Raw genomic sequence first — 19,979 nt, 5'->3', positions numbered from 1 at the left:
GAACAAATACAAGGAAAAGTAAAGTAGTATATTTATTAAAAACCGTAATTAGTATTTGTTGTTAAATTAATATTCGTCAATAGTGACAAATAATACAATAGTATTTAACTAAATAAGAGGCTCATATATATATATATATATATATATATATATAAATTGTAGATTGCAGGATCCCAAATCATAAGAAATTGACCAATTCTAATCAAATATTCTCCCTCCATTTGACTGTATCGGTTTCCTAACCGACTTAAAATTCCATGATCATCTACGAATTCTATATAAACGAGCCTAAAGTCTATTCAAAAGATAGATTAGATTCTATATAGTTTGCTTCTGTTACTAATAATTATAGTATAGCAGATTAGCGGCAAACACAACAACAAAATTTGTTGTCACATATTTACCGATCACGGTTAAAAGTACTGGTGGCTTGCTAAATTAACAAAAAATCCTTTCTCTCAGTGAAGGAGGCCATGAAATTAAATACAGTTATAAAATCGCATTCTATAAAAAATGACATTACTTCTCTCTTCTTGCATTTGCAAAGCGTAGCATCCAATGCCGCGATAAAATGGAGGGGTAAGAAGCATCCCCTCGAAAATTTCCGCGTTACCTCGCCGCGGAATTATTTGTAACAAGACTCTCAACTCCAATTTCTCGCTTCTCGTTTTTCATCACCATATTCCATTCCTTTCAGTGTGCTTGAAGCTCGCTTAAAAAGCTCTGGTTATAATGCAGGGACTGAAGCTGGAAAACCTTCCGCAATAAGTGCAGAATTGTAAAACAGATCTATTATTGCCAACAGATAGTTACGAATAAAAAAGACATCAGCTAGAGGTGAAACTGTATAGAAAATAATAATAATAAATTTTTTTAAGAACTAGCAAGATAATTTGTAAGCTAATAACTTTGTAAGGTAATTTTAAAATATTTGTTATTCACAATATAATAATAGAGCAAAATTAAACCAATTAGAGGAGAATAAAATTAAACGAGAATAAATCAATGAAGAGAAATAATTCTATTTTTTATTATAAAGCGCATCTTAATATTAAATATTTCAGGAATTTTTGTATACATATGTATATCCAATTCTATAATCGCGCATCGAATTCTTTATCAGTCCTGAAATCCAAACATGAACAGAACTAGAATAACAATACTACATATTAAACGACAAGCAATTTAATGATATTAATTAATGCTAATAATTATGATATAAGAAGATATTATAAAAGATATAATAATTTGATGTCAATATAAGCATCTCAAAATAATAAAAATTATTAATTTTTGAAAAGATGAGTACTTTTATATCATATATTTTTACATATATTACAAAGTTACATAAATTACAATATAAAATCTTTACATTTTACAATCGATCTAATTCAATGATTGCAGTCATTGAGAACCATTAGTTTCTGAAAAATTAGCATATTCTATCAAAGGACTTTCTGTCCTCGTACATTTTTATAACGTCGATTGATCGTAAGATGCGGCGATCTTTAATCTTTTCGCATCAGTGAAAATAAGATACGACAGAAATGGCGTAAGGATAGAAGGTGGCAGAACGAGAGGAAGGAACAGGCTGCGAGACAGCGAATGAGAAAACCACTTCGTGTCGTTATACGAAGTGGATTTCGCACAGCGACAAAGGCGGAGCGAGCTATCCAAGATTACATTCCAACTATTTCTTGTCGTTTTGCGCGGCGCAAAAGCGGGAATTAATTAAATTTGTTAATTGCAAGATGCATTTAGTAACGCCGGCTCCTCCTCTCGAGTCTCTCATCATCCGCACACCGCGCCGCTCTCTCATTGCGTCTTTTTCTTTGCATCGTCGGCGACGATGCACTACGAGAATTTAACAAAGTGATGAGAGAAGCTGAAAGGTCCACTTTTGCTCACATTTAGGACACGTATGTGAAAAGCCGTTTTGTTCATTATATGTGAAATGTCTTTTGAATTGTCTTCATTAACACTGTATTCCCCGAGCAAGTCGAATGCATTTCTGTTTATGTACATGCATCTACATTGTGAGCTATGTCTGTTACAATTCTGCAACTGTTTCATCATTTCTGAAACCTCCCTGCACGTAATGATCAAATTACATGATACCGTACCGTGTATCTATTCGTTATACATGGTATTGTCCATTCGCGTCGCAATTATCGTTGTCGTCAACATATCGTATCGTACGGTATCTACGCGATATATTTCCATTTCGACGATTCCTCCATGCACGTTATATACCGTACGCAGATGTAATCGTGTAATAAGGTACATGGCAGCGAATTAATCGGCGCGCAAGGGTCAAACTGATCTTCGTTACGTGACATCCGCAAGGCGGCGGAGCGTGTGATCGCGGCGCAAACATCTCCCTTGGTGTTCAATCTGACGCTTCCGCTTCCGGATCCGTGCGACGGGCGTGAGCGCTAATTAGACTAATAAGAACGCGTACTATCACGGTGGAGCGTACTATCCGACTGTTTACCAATCAGATGTTCTGGTGAGGTGACGTATACGTTGCGCGCGTTTTGGTTCACAGAGGAGGACTTGATGCACGGGGGTGGCGCGGGTATTGGCGGGGGTTCTATGGTCGGACAGAACTCAATATTTGGGTGCTCGGCTGCAGGACACAGCGGGGTTAACCAGCTCGGCGGCGTTTACGTCAACGGCCGACCACTGCCGGACTCCACGAGGCAGAAGATCGTCGAGCTGGCTCACAGCGGTGCTAGACCGTGCGACATATCGCGCATACTGCAAGTCAGCAATGGATGCGTCTCCAAAATCCTCGGCAGGTAAGTATCGCCCACCTTGATTTCCCTCGAAATAATTGATGTGAACGAGCGCGTTCAGGAAATCAACCAATGGAATTTGATTGTTCATTGCTATTGTTTAGCTCAGTATATTCAATCAACGGGGATTCAATGGCCATAAGACACAACTGCTTGTATTTTCTCGATACAATTAAAGGCCAATCGATAAATTTGCGACAGAATTCACTGGATTTTCTTCCATTTTTAGTGATTCATTTTTAGTGATGCTAGAGATTTAAAAATAATTGGATGTATAATAACGAGCGAATGTTACGTTATGTCTCCATTTTTCATGTAGCAATATCTCTGTGAATATAACATTGTGGATGTAACATTATGGTTTCTGCAAATTGCGAAGTATTAATAAAGCTAGTTTTTATCCAATGATTTCTTGTTTATAAAAAACAACTCGTTTTTCTTTTCATTTAACCATACTATATGTTTATAATCTTTATTGAACAAGGATCTATTTTTAAAATTTACAACGTTTTCTTAAGTAATATTTGCATAATTTATAATTTTATTGCATTCCTTATTCCAAAATATAATACTATTTTAGCGCTACTATAGTGGCTTTCCCGTCCTGTAAAGGTTAAAAAAGACTCGCTATAACGTAACTGTAACATACGTTAAACGAAAAATAACAATTTTCTTTTTCCAGGTATTACGAGACTGGTTCAATCAAGCCGCGGGCAATCGGCGGTAGCAAGCCGCGAGTGGCAACAACGCCTGTGGTCAACAAAATTGCCGACTACAAAAGAGAATGTCCCTCGATCTTCGCCTGGGAGATTCGCGATCGACTTTTGCAGGAGGGCGTTTGCAATAACGACAATATACCCAGCGTAAGTAAAAAAAAAAAAAAAATACTGATTGTGAGATACGCTTAATTTAGGATGCAGACTGTCAGCTGATTAAATTTATTGATAAACCTGGTAACTTGACTGAACTGCATCTCGCTAAATATCGCGAATGACAGATTAGAGCAAAGCGAATTTAAATGAGCGGATTACGCAGATTCTAATTTCTCTAGATTGCGTGCACGATTCTCTCGTCTCGCATAAATTTGTGACGCGCGAATAAATTTCCCGCTGTATTGGCGCCATACATTGATTGGATACGGTATAAGTTTACGCGTAATCCGCCGTCGACTTATCGTGGCGCACAGCCGGTCGAGTGTACTTACCCGTCGGATCCGGCCACTCGACCCTAATCAAAGTCTCGTCAATACGATCGGCTGGGTGGGGTAATCGGTCCATTACGCGGACCTCGGCATTGTCCACCCTCCTGGGCGCTGATCGCCCTTCTCCGAACTCGAAGAATCCTCTCCGGTTGTATACGTCCGTCCATCTACCAAACATCCTGCCCACCCAACCTTCCTACCCGACCGCGCGAAATATCCTCGAAGTCGATCGTCCTCGTCTGGCTTCTCCGAGGATGTTCTCTCTACTGACAGATCCCCCTATCGGCTGCCCGTCAGGAATACCGAGGGGGATGGCACGCGTACAAGTCGTTATCCATCGGCTTGTGGAGCAAACTCGCTCTTGCTAGTGTGTTTCTTGGAATTGCCGAATGAAGAAGGTCGATGGGGGATGTTGGGGATTCTAGGATGATCAATCAGAACGTCTAGCACGCGCTTCTGTCGTTAAGCATGTAATGTGTTAGCTATTGGCGAGATTACATTTGAAAACATCGCTCTAGCGGGTGCTTTCCAGACACGGTGAATCATTACATCCTTGTCGTTTACAATGAACAACATAAAATCATTATTATTCCATATAACACACGCATGTCCGAAAAGACATTTTTTTTTAAATTTTTTAAAAGTCTTATGTCTCGATTTTGGACTTTTTGTTGTCTTTGTTGTTGAGGTGTTACACTGTGTCTCTTGCTGAAAAATATCAAGTATATCTCATCTCTAATAGGTTTGTTCGCGTTGCTTGGAATTCCAAAAGAATGTACTTAAAACGGAATAAATATATATTTAGGTGTTGAAAAGAGAGAGAATGAAGATTAAGTGCAAAAAGTGTAAGCAACGCAGACAGATCTAATACATTTAATATTTACCACATATTTTTACTGAAATGATAAAAACATCGTTCTATTAATAATAAATTTCTTAAATTTGCTTACAATAATGAAATATAAAATTGATGGTAAATATAACTTGAAATCGATGAAAGTAAAAAATCAATCTAGAATAATTTTTGAGAGTTTAAAGTCAAAACCGAGAGAGAAGAGACAATTTGATTGACAGATCGTTCTTTCGATCGTTTCGATCTTTTCTCGATTACTGGATCGCTGGTAGTATTGGCGGTGACGTTGGCTATTGCGGCTGGTACACATCGCGTCGGGGGTTGGTATCGGGGGTGCGCGCGGGGGTTAGTCGGCGGCGAGAACGGACGAGAGCGGGTAGAATCAGGGTGAATGGGATCAGTTAAGCGTGTTGCACAATTATTCGTGTCCGGTCGCGCGTGTAATGGCCTGCATCGACGCTGCGGCTGTTGTGCGGCGAGAGTAGAGCGGTCCGGAGCGTACAGTCGGGATCTCTCTCTCCCGGCATCCAAGCTGGATAGACGGTTTGATGACGGAGAGCCTGGTCCGAGTTAGCCGGAGCTAGCTCATCTCGAAACGTTGCTTCCGCTATTCGCCTGTTACTATCTCGTAACGTCGGAATGGGTCGAGATGGAAGTTACATACGCTCGATGAGCTCTAGATGTAGTAAGTGTGATCAATGAAAATCAATGTTTCCTAATATTCGCATATACCTATTCGCGAGAAATTGAAAATCGCATAAACATGATTCTACTTTTTCTTGTATTCTAACAATTCTTATCACATTGCATAGATCGCTTTACATAAAAAATTATCTTTATTTTATACGAAATTTCGGTATTAAACGAAAAGCACAATATTTACCCGAATATATTTGAATATAATCGAACCATCCAAGTCAGGTTTCCTCGTCTTTTAACTCTAATAGCAGCGCGCTATTCTAACGGTGACGTTCTCTCAGCGTCACTCGGCCATTATTCCGTCGGTTTTGACTCAAACTACGCGAGAAGGATCGGCTTTGCTCTCATACCGCTCTTGTCGAAGCTTGTCGATCTCGTAATTAAGAAGCTCCGCTCGATATCCGACGTCCGCGCTGCATTAACGGCTGTGTATATCCAGCTGCTGCACCAAGCTTGGCGTCGATTGCAGAAGGGTGTGGAGGATGGGGTTGGCGCGCGTATGGAGTACGCTGAGGACCATTATGTGCAAGTTGAGAGCGCAATGCTTAGATCCCTGTGCTGTACGCCGGCTCGTTATAACTTTGGAGTTAGCCAGTGGCTCGGTTGCGGGCGTAAGGTGAAGACGACAACGATGACGACGGCGACCGTCCCTCGGATAGGAGGGGGACGAAGAGCCGTGGAGACCGTTTTATGTAATAATAATTGGATGGCGGTGTCCTTTCATCTGGGTATGAGCCCCTTCACATCCCGCGACCGCAGGAGGACGAAAAAGAGGAAGAAAGATCCCGCGTAAGGGGCGACGGCGAGGGACGGACAATCAGTGCTCAGCTATGACGACGGAAATGATTCTCGTGCGACGACGAGTGGCTGCGGTTGTGAGATTTTACAAAGAGCCTCGCCCCGATCCGCCACGCCAGCCTCTTTTGCCTCTATCTTCCTTTTTCTTGATCAAAAGTGGACGTTGGAGATATCTTGTGTACATAAGGATCACCGCGTGATCATTAGAAAAACGACGCAACATTTCTAAATCATAAATTTTTTCTGTAAAGGAATATTCTACAAGAATAATATAAATTAGAAGCAAAATTTAAAAAAATGGTAATTGTTTCTATAGTTTTTGAATTATAAATGATTGAAGATTAATCACCATTGGCAACTAAGTTTTAGATACACAAATCGTTAATTGAATTATATATATATAATTTAGAGATATATATTAATATTAAACATTTTTTTATACAACCATTAAAATGTTACATTTCTTGGAATGATTTCGAATTTAAAATAGAAACAAACATAATTTGCATAATAATTTTTATTACATTTTTAAGAGACTTCGAAACAAATTTATTTATAATTTTTACAAAAATTGTTGCCAGCAATTTCAATAAAAAGTACAAAAGTTGACAGCAGCTTTTATAGCACTTTCTTGATCCTCATAGGATTGAATTAATAAATGATTTGCGAATTAATTCTAATCGAAAATCTCCGTCTTTTTGTAGGTGTCGTCCATTAACAGGGTACTCAGGAACTTGGCTTCGCAGAAGGAGCAACAGGCGGCCGCGGTGCAAGCGCATCAGGGTGCTGAGAGTGTCTACGACAAGTTGAGAATGTTTAACGGGCAGGCAGCAGGTTGGCCACCAGCATGGTATTCAGCAACACCTCCCCATCATCCTCTAGCCACGGGAATTCCAACCGCGGCGACTCCTGGATCCGGTCAGACTCTTCTGCCCGGCAGTCAGCTTCACGGCCGTGACGATTCTTTGCTAAAGCGAAGCGGTAAGTTTTGATTTACTTTTACTTAATGATAAAATATTAGCGGAGTCGATATCTGTTGATGGCACGTTTTATTCATCATGTTAGAGACTATGCAGACCGTTACTAATTTACCAGTTGTTATCTTTTAATTCCAACTTTATTTTATCTTTCAAATAGCGAAAAATGAAATCCGCATTAAAAAAGAAAATAACTTTATGTTGTGAATAAGGATTATAAAAATCTTTCTTTCGTGTAAAAAAAATAATTCGTATAATAGTTTTAGTATGAAAATTCAATTTAATTAAAATTTCGATAAATATTTGCCTTTGCACACTAAAATTTATATAATCTTGGTTTCGAAAAAAAGATATTTTCGAATGATTATGTTCTCTCTACTCGTCCTTTCGCTCGATTCACGAGAATTATATGTTGCATTATGAATTGTGGACTTTCGACACCTCGCGCGCGCGCGCGCTCAATGTACGTGTACATACGTGGTCGCATAAGGAATGGAAGATCTATTCTATAGTGCTATAAGTCTAATAGGATCATGAAAATTGTGCCCGCGGCTTGGTTTTTAGTCAAAATCATGAATGACGAATCCAGATGTGACCGTCTTCAATAGGCAGATTACATGAACCGATAAGTGACAGATAAAAAAGTGTTTTCACTAGCAGCGTATTCTCCGCGGATTCCGAAATGCTTTTTTGCAGTCTTGAGATTCATTATGTATTATCTCTTGATTATATATGTCAATCTAATTGTCTTGACTTAATAAATATTCTCTCTCTAACATCTATATATTAGTATACCAAAATATATTTTTGCGTGCCAAATGACTTCACGATAATAACCCTGAGTCGAATATAAATGAGACAGTCAAATGTAGTGAATTTTTTAAAATTTTTGTTTAAATCTATATAGGAGTGTCCTTAAATCGCGTCGTCACCTATGAGGTAGTAGTTTATATGCCTTACTGGATACGTCAAAGTGCTGCTTATTGTGTACACTTGAATGCACAGGAATGCATCGAACCGTCGATCGCGGCCACTTTGGCCACAGCGGCCGCATTAAGCGACCGGATTGTAGAAAGCATCAGGCTAATCTCTTCTCTTTCTTCACCGGGCGTGCGTCGTCACCTAGAAAATTAAAGCCAACGATCCGTCTGCAGCGGACCGCCGAGGATCGTTGCCGGTTTGGTCGTTACGCGCAAGGGTAAGGTTCGCGAGGAGATTTGGGGGTGGATTCCGCGGGAAGGAGAAGAACGGGAGTTGACGGTTAGAACGATGAGGCAGGGCACGAAGGACCGGAGGGAAAGAAAGAGGCGTGTTTGGGGTGCCGGTATTTCTAGTCGAGGGGGTTTCGCAGGGTCGAGTCCAATTGGGGGTTGCGCGGGGGTTGAGATGAGCGAACGAGAAAGCGAGCAGCTGACGAGTGAATGGTATGTGTTATATATATATATATATATATATATACATATATACACATATATATATATATATATCGTAATACATACATATATACATAGCTATGTACGCAAGCATAAGGGCGTGTGGATGTATGTATATATATATATATATATATATATATATAGCATGTACATCTCCGCTGTACGGAGGGACAGATACGGACAGAACGGAGGGATGTAGGGAAGGTACCGGGAGGAATGGAAAGAGACGAGGGTGTGGTGCGCGGAGGCGGAAAGTAATCGCGGCCCACGGGGCTTGACGAGGGGCTACCCTTGCGCGCGTACGAACCAACGCCGACGCACCAACACGAGATGCGACCCCGAAGACCGGTCGCGCACGCCTGAACGCGCGGCGGTGTCTAGGAATCTCGAGAACGGCGGATCGTGTTATGGGATCGACCGATTGATTTGACACGAAACGGCAAACTCTTTTATAATTAGATGCTTCGTACAATATGAGAAAAATGCCGGAGATTTTGAATCTTTATCATTTAAATGATGGAAAAATGATTAAAGCTTAAGTTACAGTTTAAGAAATAGAAGGAGACAATCGTTTTTTTGTACGATTATGATTATACTTGAAATGTATATAACATGAAATTAATCTTATTGTTTAATCGTAAATCGAGGAATACTTATCTTTAAGATAGCTGAAACAATACATTCTGAAGGAAAGGTAATTAATTCTTGTTCCAGACACCGGGTCTCTATTGTCGCATCAGCAGGAGACAACTTCGGACGGTAATTCGGAGCACAACTCCTCTGGCGACGAGGATTCGCAAGTGCGGCTGAGGCTGAAGAGGAAATTGCAGCGCAACCGAACTTCCTTCTCTAACGAGCAGATAGACAGCCTCGAGAAAGGTTAGTAGAAAATCCGAAAAATTATCAATTTTAACAGTCACTTGTATTATATATAATAGTATTATATATGCGACTTTAGAAATCACATGCTTTTCCTCGACTATAAACTCTTGTTTCAATTAATTTTCCCTTTTTTAAAAATTTAATTGGACGTGTAATGCCTCGCAATTCACAATGTTGGCAATTATATAATTTTTCTTCTTGGCCCTTGAGCTTCTTCAAATTAAAACTTTTCACATTTGTTCGTGATAAACTGAAAAGCAATCGGAATATCGACATATCGAGAATCGGTATTCTCCTCTATTCGGTCTTTGGAATCCGTTTGGTTGAGAGAAAATACGCAATAGTCGGCTTCGTTTATATCGCGATAATTAATGCCGACGACGCGGCTAAATAACGAGCACTTGTTGCAAACTGGTTTCGTTTCAGAATTCGAGCGGACACATTACCCGGACGTGTTTGCACGGGAGCGTCTCGCCGAGAAGATCGGATTACCTGAGGCACGTATCCAGGTGAGTGTGAATGTGCGAATGCGGCGTGTGTGCGCTTCCTCTACCGACATTCGCTCCACCCACCTGTCCTCCTCTCTCGCCCTCGCCTTCGCTTCGCAACGTTTTCCCCGGGTGCATCTTTCTCTCTTCTTATTCTTCTTATTCCGCCCGTTCCTCCTGGGAGGGTCGAACGGCGTAAGTGCGACGACGCCCTTTCATTAAACGCTTTTAACGTGCGGCCACGTGCTCGTACGTGGGGAACATTAAACACCTCCGACGGCGAGAGCTTGATGCCGCATGCCACTCGCGAGCTCTCACTTCCAATGGGATTTCGTCACCTCTTTCGTCCGATCGCACCGCTTCGTCGCCATTTATATATTATTCTTATGTACGCGCGGGGTATGTACAATTTTTCTCAGTTTGCGATACATAAGCAGATGCACGATTTATTTGTTTATTAGAATGTGCGCTAGAACATGTATTTTTCTGATAATACTGCATTTATGTGTTGGAAATTTTATTTTAAAAATTATTAAATGAGAATATGGAACACAGTTATACAAATCGAAATGTTTTGGATCGAATTGGACATTGCAAAACGATAATTAAATTTTATCCAATGTCCTGAAGGACTTGGAAAATTTTACAAATTTGAAGAATCTTTGATTGCGTTGACAAAGTCAAGAATTAAGGAAAACGAGAGACAGAATTTCGATGGAATAAGAATAATTTAAATTATAAGAAAACTCACAAAACCTTGCATTTAAAGTGGGTAATGCTACTGCAATTCTTGTTCGTTTCCTCATAAAGTTTCTACAAAACTCTCTCCGTTCGCCAACGCTTTTCTGCAAAACGAGTTTATATTCTTCATGTGATGTAGCAAAGGCTGCAACTGGTAGAAAAATTGTGATAATCAAAGTGAAGGAAACATAAATATTAACCTCCGCGATAATTAAAAAAGTTATACAATTAAAGAGTTTCAAAGATTTTTTTAAAATCCGGACATTTGAATTGTTACAATATACTTATTTTATTTTAATGTTCTTTATATAGGTATTTCAAATGCTTGTGTTGTCTAATTGTAACTCCAGAATGAACGGATTAAATCAAAAGTCCTATTTTAATTCATTACATTATATATTACTACATTTTGTTACATATAACTCGACACAGTTGAATTACAATTGTAGTCATAATTATATTTTCTTCCCATTTCTACAGTAATCTATTCTAAATAGTTATTAGCAACATGAAAATATTATTTTCAATGCGATTAAGTTCTTGTTACATGTGTAACCATATCCATAATACATGTTGACGTTGTTTAGCAATTCTCCCATTTCGATAACATCCTTCAGTTTTTAATCATACAAGGGCTGCAAAATGCCGTGTTGTATAATTATAATTAATACCAACGTCAAACCGTTAATACATACGTAGCCTTATCGAACATTGTTTGGCCGCGTTTACCTTCCACCTCCTGCCTCTCACCTGTACTAGCGCGGTATGAAGAGACGAAAGGGTCGACGAAGTGGCCGGCGGGGTTTAGTGTGGTGGTAGAGTAGCCGGGCGCGCTGAGCGTTATGTGGACGTACAAACAGTGCAAGACCATGTTGACGCATGTTTTCAAGCCTCGTTGGCTGGTATTGATCTTGCTAAGTGCAGGAAACCGGGAGTTCCGGCGTGGGAGGGAAAAGGAGAAGTTTGACGAGGAAGAGAGAGAGAGAGAGAGAGAGAGAGAGAGAGAGAGAGAGAGAGAGAGAGAGAGAGAGAGAGAGAGAGAGAGAGAGAGAGAGAGAGAGAGAGAGAGAAGAGAGAGAGAGAAAGACTGAGTGAAAGAGGGTGAAAAGAAAAAGATAGTAGAGGTTGCTGGAGAGGAGGATAAAAGAGAGGAATCGCGGAGATCGCCGAGTTGGACCGATTGTTGAACGATCGTTGAATGGCAAAGTGATGTTGAATGTGAAAGACGAAGAATGAAATGCCAGGAACTCTAATGGAACATAGAACACATTACGCGGTACGCCATGGCACAGCGTGGCAAGGCACACGACGCGTACGCGTACGCGGCATGTAAACGCGGCCCGTCCGAACCGCGAGGGATCGTGCAAAAGGCCTAAGAGGGTTCTCGGACGCAACCATGGCAACCATGGTCGTGTCCCCAGGGAGGTCGCCCTCCGATTGGCCCATCCCTCGCTTTTCCACCTATATACCTCGGCCATGGCCACGAGATTCGCCACGCTGTACTACCGTCACATCGTTGGCCGATTATCATCCGCGGCATTCCCTAAGTCGACTCGTGTGAGCGCGATGGTCGATACGCTACGCGAGGATTAAAGGGATTTTTGCTCCAGGGCAACTCAAATAAAACAGACACAAATAATAAATCATAAAGCTGAATGTTAGATATGTATGAGATCAGTATTAACATCGTCACGCAATTTTTAGATAAAGAATCTATCTTCTTCTCGTTTACATCTTTTTTGGGGGAGGGAGAGGAGGGGGGGGGGGTAAAAATGAGAGTCTTCGCAGCGTGTACAGTATTTGTATGCTTCATTAATCTCTGAAAGTACTGCGAGGCGTGTAAACGAATTTCTTGCGAATTTCTTGCGCTTCCAGTTGGCACATCGTGAATGAAGGTCGAAAGTTTCAAGGTCGGAAACCAGTGTCGGAAACCGGTCTCCATCGCATTTCAGCCATTGACGCTGAGAGGAGACTTGTGTTCTTTGAGTAGGTAACACTAAGGACCGAATGTGTTCGTATCACAGACTTTCGGCATGGATCGATTCGGACGAATTTTCGGAACGAGGGAGGACGAGTTTACAAGGGACGATAGTATTGGGCGGAAGGAGCCCGCTGCGGGCGAATGGCAGATATTTGACGGTGGGGTAGTCGAACACGATTTGCTGCGCCAATGGGAGGACAGGAGGATAGAATTTATTTTTTGATTCAATCGAGGACCCCCGTGCTCGTAGCGTGGCGTTATACGTGAGATTGCGGAAGGCTTGTATTTCTACGTTGATGGCATTTCTTTCCGCTGCGAAAAACATCCCTCTTTTTTTCCTGTATCGTACACGCGATAATTCGTTACATCAAAATCGACAGAAATGGAAATTGCCGTTATTGCTTTGTCTTCTATTTTCATCTGCGCGCACTAGCATGCAAAAATATGCGGATTACTTTCTCAAAAACTTGCGCTGTACTTACACGATTATATTTACTGTATTAAATATAACTTATTAAATTTAGATTTTCTCCCCTTAATGATGATCATTATTTCGTGAATAAGAATCCGTCAATTGACATTTATCAACACAATGATTGAAATTGTATATGATAAATTTATATCTATAATAATGAATAATAGTAAAGTATAATCGTATAGAGAATGGGGCATTAAAATATTTCATCATACATGAAAAGCGCAAAATTCATGTAAATGCTATTAAATGAAAATCGATCGAAATATTTAATCAAATAAACAAAGAAGTCCATATTCGGTCAAAGCAGGTTTTGATGCCTAATAATATTTTGTGTGAATTTCATATAATTCATCTAATGATTTCATATAATTCGTAAAATAATAAAATTCGTGTAATTGTGTGTCTGTAAAATTGACATAATTGACTAAATAGTATTGCAATATATACATAAAAAAGAGATGTGAAAGCCAAATGCACGGTTCATGGATTGCTCTAAGTGCCGGCGAGGGAAAACCGATATATCGAAGGGGACGAATCCTCTTATCGCCGAAAGGAATCACAAAAATCAGGAAATCCGTGCAGGCATAGGATAGGGAAAGATAAACTCTCGATTTTTATTATACGAACCTCCATCGTGTTATTTGGGATATCGCTTCGACATAGTGAAAAGATATTTAGACAAAGTCATTCTTAATTCTTTAATATTTTCGCTACAGTGTCACATTTTTATATAATTCTGACGTATATCTCTATATCTCCTTCTAATTATAGCCCTGCAAAGAAACAAGGAGTCGATTGAGTAAAGGTTAAAGTTAATCGACGTTTTAAAATCTAATAACATCGCAGATAGAAATAATCAAAGACTTTCGACCCGTCCCGATAATATTAATGCAAGATTGGCGCGATATTGGCATGACGGGGTATATTACCAATATTACGTATTAGAGTACGCTCTTTCTCGGATATCGAGCTGTAATTTATAGTACAATCAGAAGCTTGAAAAGAGATACGTAAAATAAAAGCACGACAGCGAAAGGGGCGGCAGATAAAAACATGTAGAGAGAGGATGCGCAAGAGACCAGAACGAGAGAAGGGTGCTGTGCATGGGAAAGGACCAAGCGAGCAAGAGTAACTCAATTTCCCGTCTGACAACTGCTCAATCGCAATTAACAAATTGGAGAAGCGCCTCGTGCAAACTCGCGCCTCTGTTCGCACGAGATGCGAAAAGAGTAGAGTAGTCTGGGTACTAGATTTCGTGCTACCTGAAGAGTAGACAAGAGGCTCAGTCGGATAGAGGCGGAAAAAAAGAGGGATGAGGGGGAGAGAGAGAGAGAGAGAGAAAGGAGGGGAGGGAACGAGACAACAAGGTGTTTCGGGGAGGATGAAGGCGTTCTCTCCGGAGAGGAAGCAGAAGAGAGTCGTGGAGTGCGAATGAGTACGAATGCGGACGAGTGCGGATGATGTGAAATACCGTGCCGGCGGCGAGTGTGCGGCTGCACACTTATCGTGACAAAGGCACCGTCATTGTGTCGGTTGCAGGTGTGGTTCAGTAATCGCAGAGCGAAGTGGCGTCGAGAGGAGAAATTACGGAACCAGAGGAGGGCCGCTGTCGATCAGGTGGTCGCCGGTGGCAGCGGCGGGGGTAGCAGCGGCACCGCGCCTCCCGCGGCCACCCCTGCTACGCCACGGTTACCCTTAAATGCTGGATTCAACGCCATGTACTCATCGATACCGCAACCGATTGCCACTATGCCCGACACGTACAGGTTAGAGAATTTTTTTTGCGTTAAAGTAACACCATTTTTCTCAAACGTAAAATTTATATGCAAGAGTAAATCTCGATCATTCGATAACAGCGCGATATTCATTGTTGTAAAAAGTAAGTGAGTAAAAAGTAAGTAAGTAAAGTGCTGAAATTTTGTTAAATCTTAATCACAAAGCTAAAAATTTTGATGCTAAATATTTCTGTAACTGACTCTCCTGAAACTCCATTTGCAAATGTAATTACGTTACTGTAATTAGAATTTATGCATGCCAATGCATATCGTGACTTGTTGAGTAGTTGGTTGTTTTTCGATATGGATGCTTTTCTCACTCGTAGCTCGATGTCAAGCAGCCTGGGCGGGTCAATGGGTGGAAGCTGTCTTCAGCAACGCGCTGAGGGCTACCCGGCGTACGTGTTTCACGAGCCTCTCCATTCGCTCACGCAGTCTTACTCTCACGCGCACAGCGCGGCCGCGGCCGCGCACTCGCAACCGCATCGCGGCATCCCGACGTCTCACGGTGGCACCCCCACGACGCCAGGGGGACAACCCGCCGGACCAGGTGGAGCACCTTATCAGCCGACAACCTCGACCGCAACCGGTGAGTTCTCGCCACGACTAATTTCTCGTGTTCTCTGTGCCTCATGCTTTCAAGGTCACTCAAGAATAATTTAGGTAGAGCCAGGAATAATTAGTGTTTGCCGGAAGCAACTAACAATGTCCTCTTATAAGAGGAAAAATATTATATGCATATAATCATGTCTTTCAAAATATTTACAAATAACAAAACGGTACTTTTTATCAAATTTAAAAAATTCTTTTTTCATTGCTTCTGCGATTTTCCGATTAAGCGTATTTATATTTCCATTGGTTTTTATTACTCGTTATTTCTTATAGTTATTTTAAGAGTAGAAATTTTATATTACTATTAAAGATGTATTATTTTTTAACAGAATGAAAAATAAAAATATTACAGATTTTTTTATATTATATTTGAAAGTCATCCAAGAAATTTGACAAGCGATTAAGAACTTGAATAAAAAATTATTTCAATAATAAATACACAATTTTAAAAAAAATAATTAAGATAAAATGGGAAAATTTTTACTTAAAAAATTTGAAAATTATATTATTTAATATAAATATTGATCTTATTGATCTGTTTTACGTGTATATATCAATTGTCTTTATATGGAAAGTATAAATTTCCAGTTTCTCTTTTTGCAAAGCTTGTACACCTGATACATCCTTAACTAGCAAAAATATCGAAATATTATATACATCTCTCTCTCTCTCTCTCTCTCTCATTAGCTATGAAATTTTTTTCTTAACTCTCTTTCCCATTGTTTAGATTATCTTCAAAAATTCTATGCATTCATTGATACAACATACAGTATATGTACGAGAATGTAATGATAGAACGAACGAATTCTCGTCAAAAACCAGTAGGGGTTTTCGTTTCCAATTTTCGCTCGGCGAGCGACTGCCGTTTCTTCTTCCTCGTGCTCTAGCCGGCTCAAAGCGCGAAATAAAGCGTCGAGAATTACCTGGGAGCCTCTTCACACGCAATCTACATAGTCCTGCTAACAGAACAAGAGAGAGAGATAGAGAGAGAGATATAAAGAGCGAACGGGCAACGACGTGGTCGCGGCTCCATGCTCGCCCACGGAATTGTAAAAGGATTTTAAAACAAATCTCGCATGGCGCCGCTGGGCTGAATCGAAGAATGGGATGTTCGGCGGTTTTCCAACCCCGCCGATGTAGCTGGTGAATTTTCCATTTTCTCGACTCAACTTCTCTCTCCCTTCTCTCTCTTTTTTTTTACATGCCGGTTCCTCTCCACTCGGCTCTTTCTTTTCTCTCCCGACTCTCTTCTTCTGTTATCCCTTTTCTCCGTCTATCTCACTATCTCACCCTCTCGTCTTCCGTTTAGCGAAAGCCACCACGGAGGGTCGCGCCTCTTCTCTCTCTCTCTCCTCCCCCTTTCTTCCATCCCCTTCGCCTCTATACTCTTCCATCGTGAGGGATGTGCTCGCTCCTTCGTGTCTATCCATCTATCTGTCCCTCTCGTCGCCCTCCGCCGGTCTCCCTTTTGCCTCTTTCTCCGCGTCTCTCTTTCTCTCTCGCTTCCTCTCCCTCCTGAGGATATACAGGGGTGAACAGAGGATGTGGATGGGTTGGGTCTCGCCTCGGCTGGGCGAGCGCTCAATAACGTGCGAACCCAAAGGGGAGGAAATACGGGGGTGCGCGGCGTATCTACAGGAACGGAACGGAGCGGAGCACAAGCCGGAATGGTGGAATACTGCGGAACACGCGCGCACTGTGTGTCCCACCCCCGCTATCCCTCTCGCTGTCCCGAACACTCTTCTCGCGGCCGTCTTTCTTCCTTTCTGCTCTTTCATCCCTCCCCCTCTCTCGTTTTCCCGCCATTCCTGCTCCTTACGTGCGGAACGAGCCGCGGGTTATCCATCATAATCGCTTTACGTGCACGAGCGCCGTAAGGACTTTCACCGCGCTCGTTAGCGCCGCGCCTGTCCTGCCGGCTCAAACGGCGCCGTTTTCATAGTTAAGTAGCCGCCCCCGGAGTTAGCAGGATTCAACCGCGGAAACGAGCGTAACCGCGTGAGTTTGCCTCGCAGTTGGCGGACGTGGTGAGCGAGAGAGTTACGGATATTCGATTAATCCCTCGACATTGAGATGACAGTATTCGTTGGATATGAAGTTAAAGATGATGAAACTCTCGAGAGATTGGTGGAAGATGCGATTGAATGTCGGAATCTAAAAAGTCGCGTGGCCAAGAAATTATTTTGCGGCGGCATCGATCATCTTTGAATTAAAGTATCCCTACATTGAGAGAAATGCTTTAGTACGTATAACCATTTATTTTGTCGATATGCGACTAATAAAAACTTTCTAACTTTTTATTTAAAAATTATTGTATTGTTCTATTATATTCAAATTCTTTTCAATTGGTTAACTGAACCAAATTTTGATTAGAACAATACAATTTTTAAATAAAAAAAGTGAAAAAGTTTTTGTTAGTCACATATCAATGAAATAAATAGTTATATACATACTAAATGTCTTTCAATTTATTTGATATTATCGTTGAATTACAGAAACGCAAATGAATAGGATTCTGTTCTATTTCTATTTTTTTCTATTTTATTTTCATGATTAACTTCCGATATTTTGAATATGTTAATTTTTAACTAAATAAAAGTTTCACGGTTAACGTAAATATGGCTCGCGTTCTCGTTGCAACGTTTGCCAAATTACCCGTCTTGCATTTATGCCATAATTATAGCTCATGCGAGGAACGAAGTTACGACGCGAGGCCCATAGAGCGTAAATGTTTTCGCGGCAAGTTTATATTGGATTAGACGCAGCTCGTTAAGGTGTTTAATTCAAATTGCAGAAGTGTGCGAAGCCGCCGCGCGCTATCATAACCGAATACTATTTATGCAACCGTCGCCGCGGGCGACACTCGCGAATGCGTTTCATGTCGTATTTTCCGTAAATACGTACTCGGTTGTTTTTAGCGAATTAGTCCTACTACTGTGTTTCATGCGATTAATGACGCGTTCCGCTCGCAATGATAGTCGCAAGTTGCTGAAACTGTATTTTCTTAATCAAGAAGATACATGCATTGTTACAAAATAATGAAATAAATTAAATCATTAAATAATAATGAGACGAGAAGAATAATTTAATTTATTTAAAGCGACACGGAAAATTATCTTAGGAATTTTATTCTTCAATTTTGAAACTATCGAACGACATCCTACGAAAAAGAATGATTTTGCTGAAGTATCTAAGAATTTAACTGAATAAAAATTTGAAATAATTTTAATTTAGGGGGGATTATCTCATATGTAGGAATGTCCGAATATTTTGGCGCCTTATCATATTCATATTTATATTATAGCGTCTCAGATCGATTGTGGTTAATGTTCGAACGTTTCGCACACATCTAAGTCACATCTAAGATAATTAAATTTAAAATTAAGAATATATATTGTATTCATAACATCTAACTTTGCTCGATTATTGGCGTTCTATCCCTATCACAATTATGTATATTATTTATAAATAAGATCGTACTTATTTTTGAAATAATTTTGTTGGACTATCACAAATTGGGAATTTCGAACAGACTGAGTAACGCTGCCAAAAATTTTAACCAATTGAATTAGTTTGGTGTCTTACATAATTATTTTGATGGTTCAAGGAAATTATTTTCAGATCTGTATATATAATATTTAATCGATATTTTAGATGCTTCAGCGAAACTTTTTCTTTCGTGTGGAAAATTAAAATTATCTGTTTCTTGTATGCCATAAGATTTAGCCCCCATCATTTGTAGCATCCGTATTGCTTCGCTCGTTTACAATTACTTTTTACCTTTCCGTTCCGTTTTCCAGAGCCTCGACAGCTCTCGTGCCGTCGCATGAAATGTGCTCAATCCCTCGACATCTGAAACTGTTTCAGGAGTGATATCAGCCGGCGTCTCAGTGCCGGTGCAGATTCCCTCGCAGACCCCGGACCTGGCAGGCAACTATTGGCCGAGGCTCCAGTGATCCCAGCTCTTCGGGTTCCCGCCCGCGAGTTTGCTCGTAGGCCAGGAGAGCCCGCCGCCGCCGAGCGCCACCCCGGGTGCGGTGCCACGACCGCTCCTCGCTTCCCTCGGGATACCGACGCAGTCGACGCAGCATCAGGCCCCCAGCACACCGGCGACCACCCCCGTGCACAACTCCGACACCAGTGAGTGAAACGACTGAATTTCCGTGATCCGTGCACCGTCGCGCAAGTGTCATCCCATATCCCCGAGATATAGAGTGCGGCGTTTCCTCGCGCTTGATTGCCGACGGTGACGATCGCTGTCGG

General features: G+C 41.0%; 1 protein-coding gene across 1 annotated transcript in view; it reads left to right on the top strand.

Moving 5' to 3' along the window:
- The window catches only part of LOC105625610 (paired box protein Pax-6), a 26,694-nt gene extending 7,022 nt beyond the window's left edge, over nt 1–19,672 (top strand). Inside the window, exons 2-9 of the mRNA XM_012206931.1 lie at nt 2,549–2,801; nt 3,481–3,661; nt 7,054–7,330; nt 9,474–9,638; nt 10,068–10,150; nt 14,869–15,095; nt 15,431–15,693; nt 19,584–19,672. Coding sequence (XP_012062321.1) covers nt 2,549–2,801; nt 3,481–3,661; nt 7,054–7,330; nt 9,474–9,638; nt 10,068–10,150; nt 14,869–15,095; nt 15,431–15,693; nt 19,584–19,672 — 1,538 coding nt within the window. The remainder of the gene's footprint in view (nt 1–2,548; nt 2,802–3,480; nt 3,662–7,053; nt 7,331–9,473; nt 9,639–10,067; nt 10,151–14,868; nt 15,096–15,430; nt 15,694–19,583) is intronic.
- The last annotated feature ends 307 nt before the right edge of the window (nt 19,673–19,979 follow it).

This window comes from Atta cephalotes, assembly GCF_000143395.1.
Source record: "Atta cephalotes unplaced genomic scaffold scaffold00003, whole genome shotgun sequence".
NCBI classification, from domain to species: Eukaryota; Metazoa; Arthropoda; class Insecta; order Hymenoptera; family Formicidae; genus Atta; species Atta cephalotes.
The sequence above is the reverse complement of the archived record's forward strand: the minus strand, read 5'-3'. Positions and strand labels throughout refer to the sequence as shown.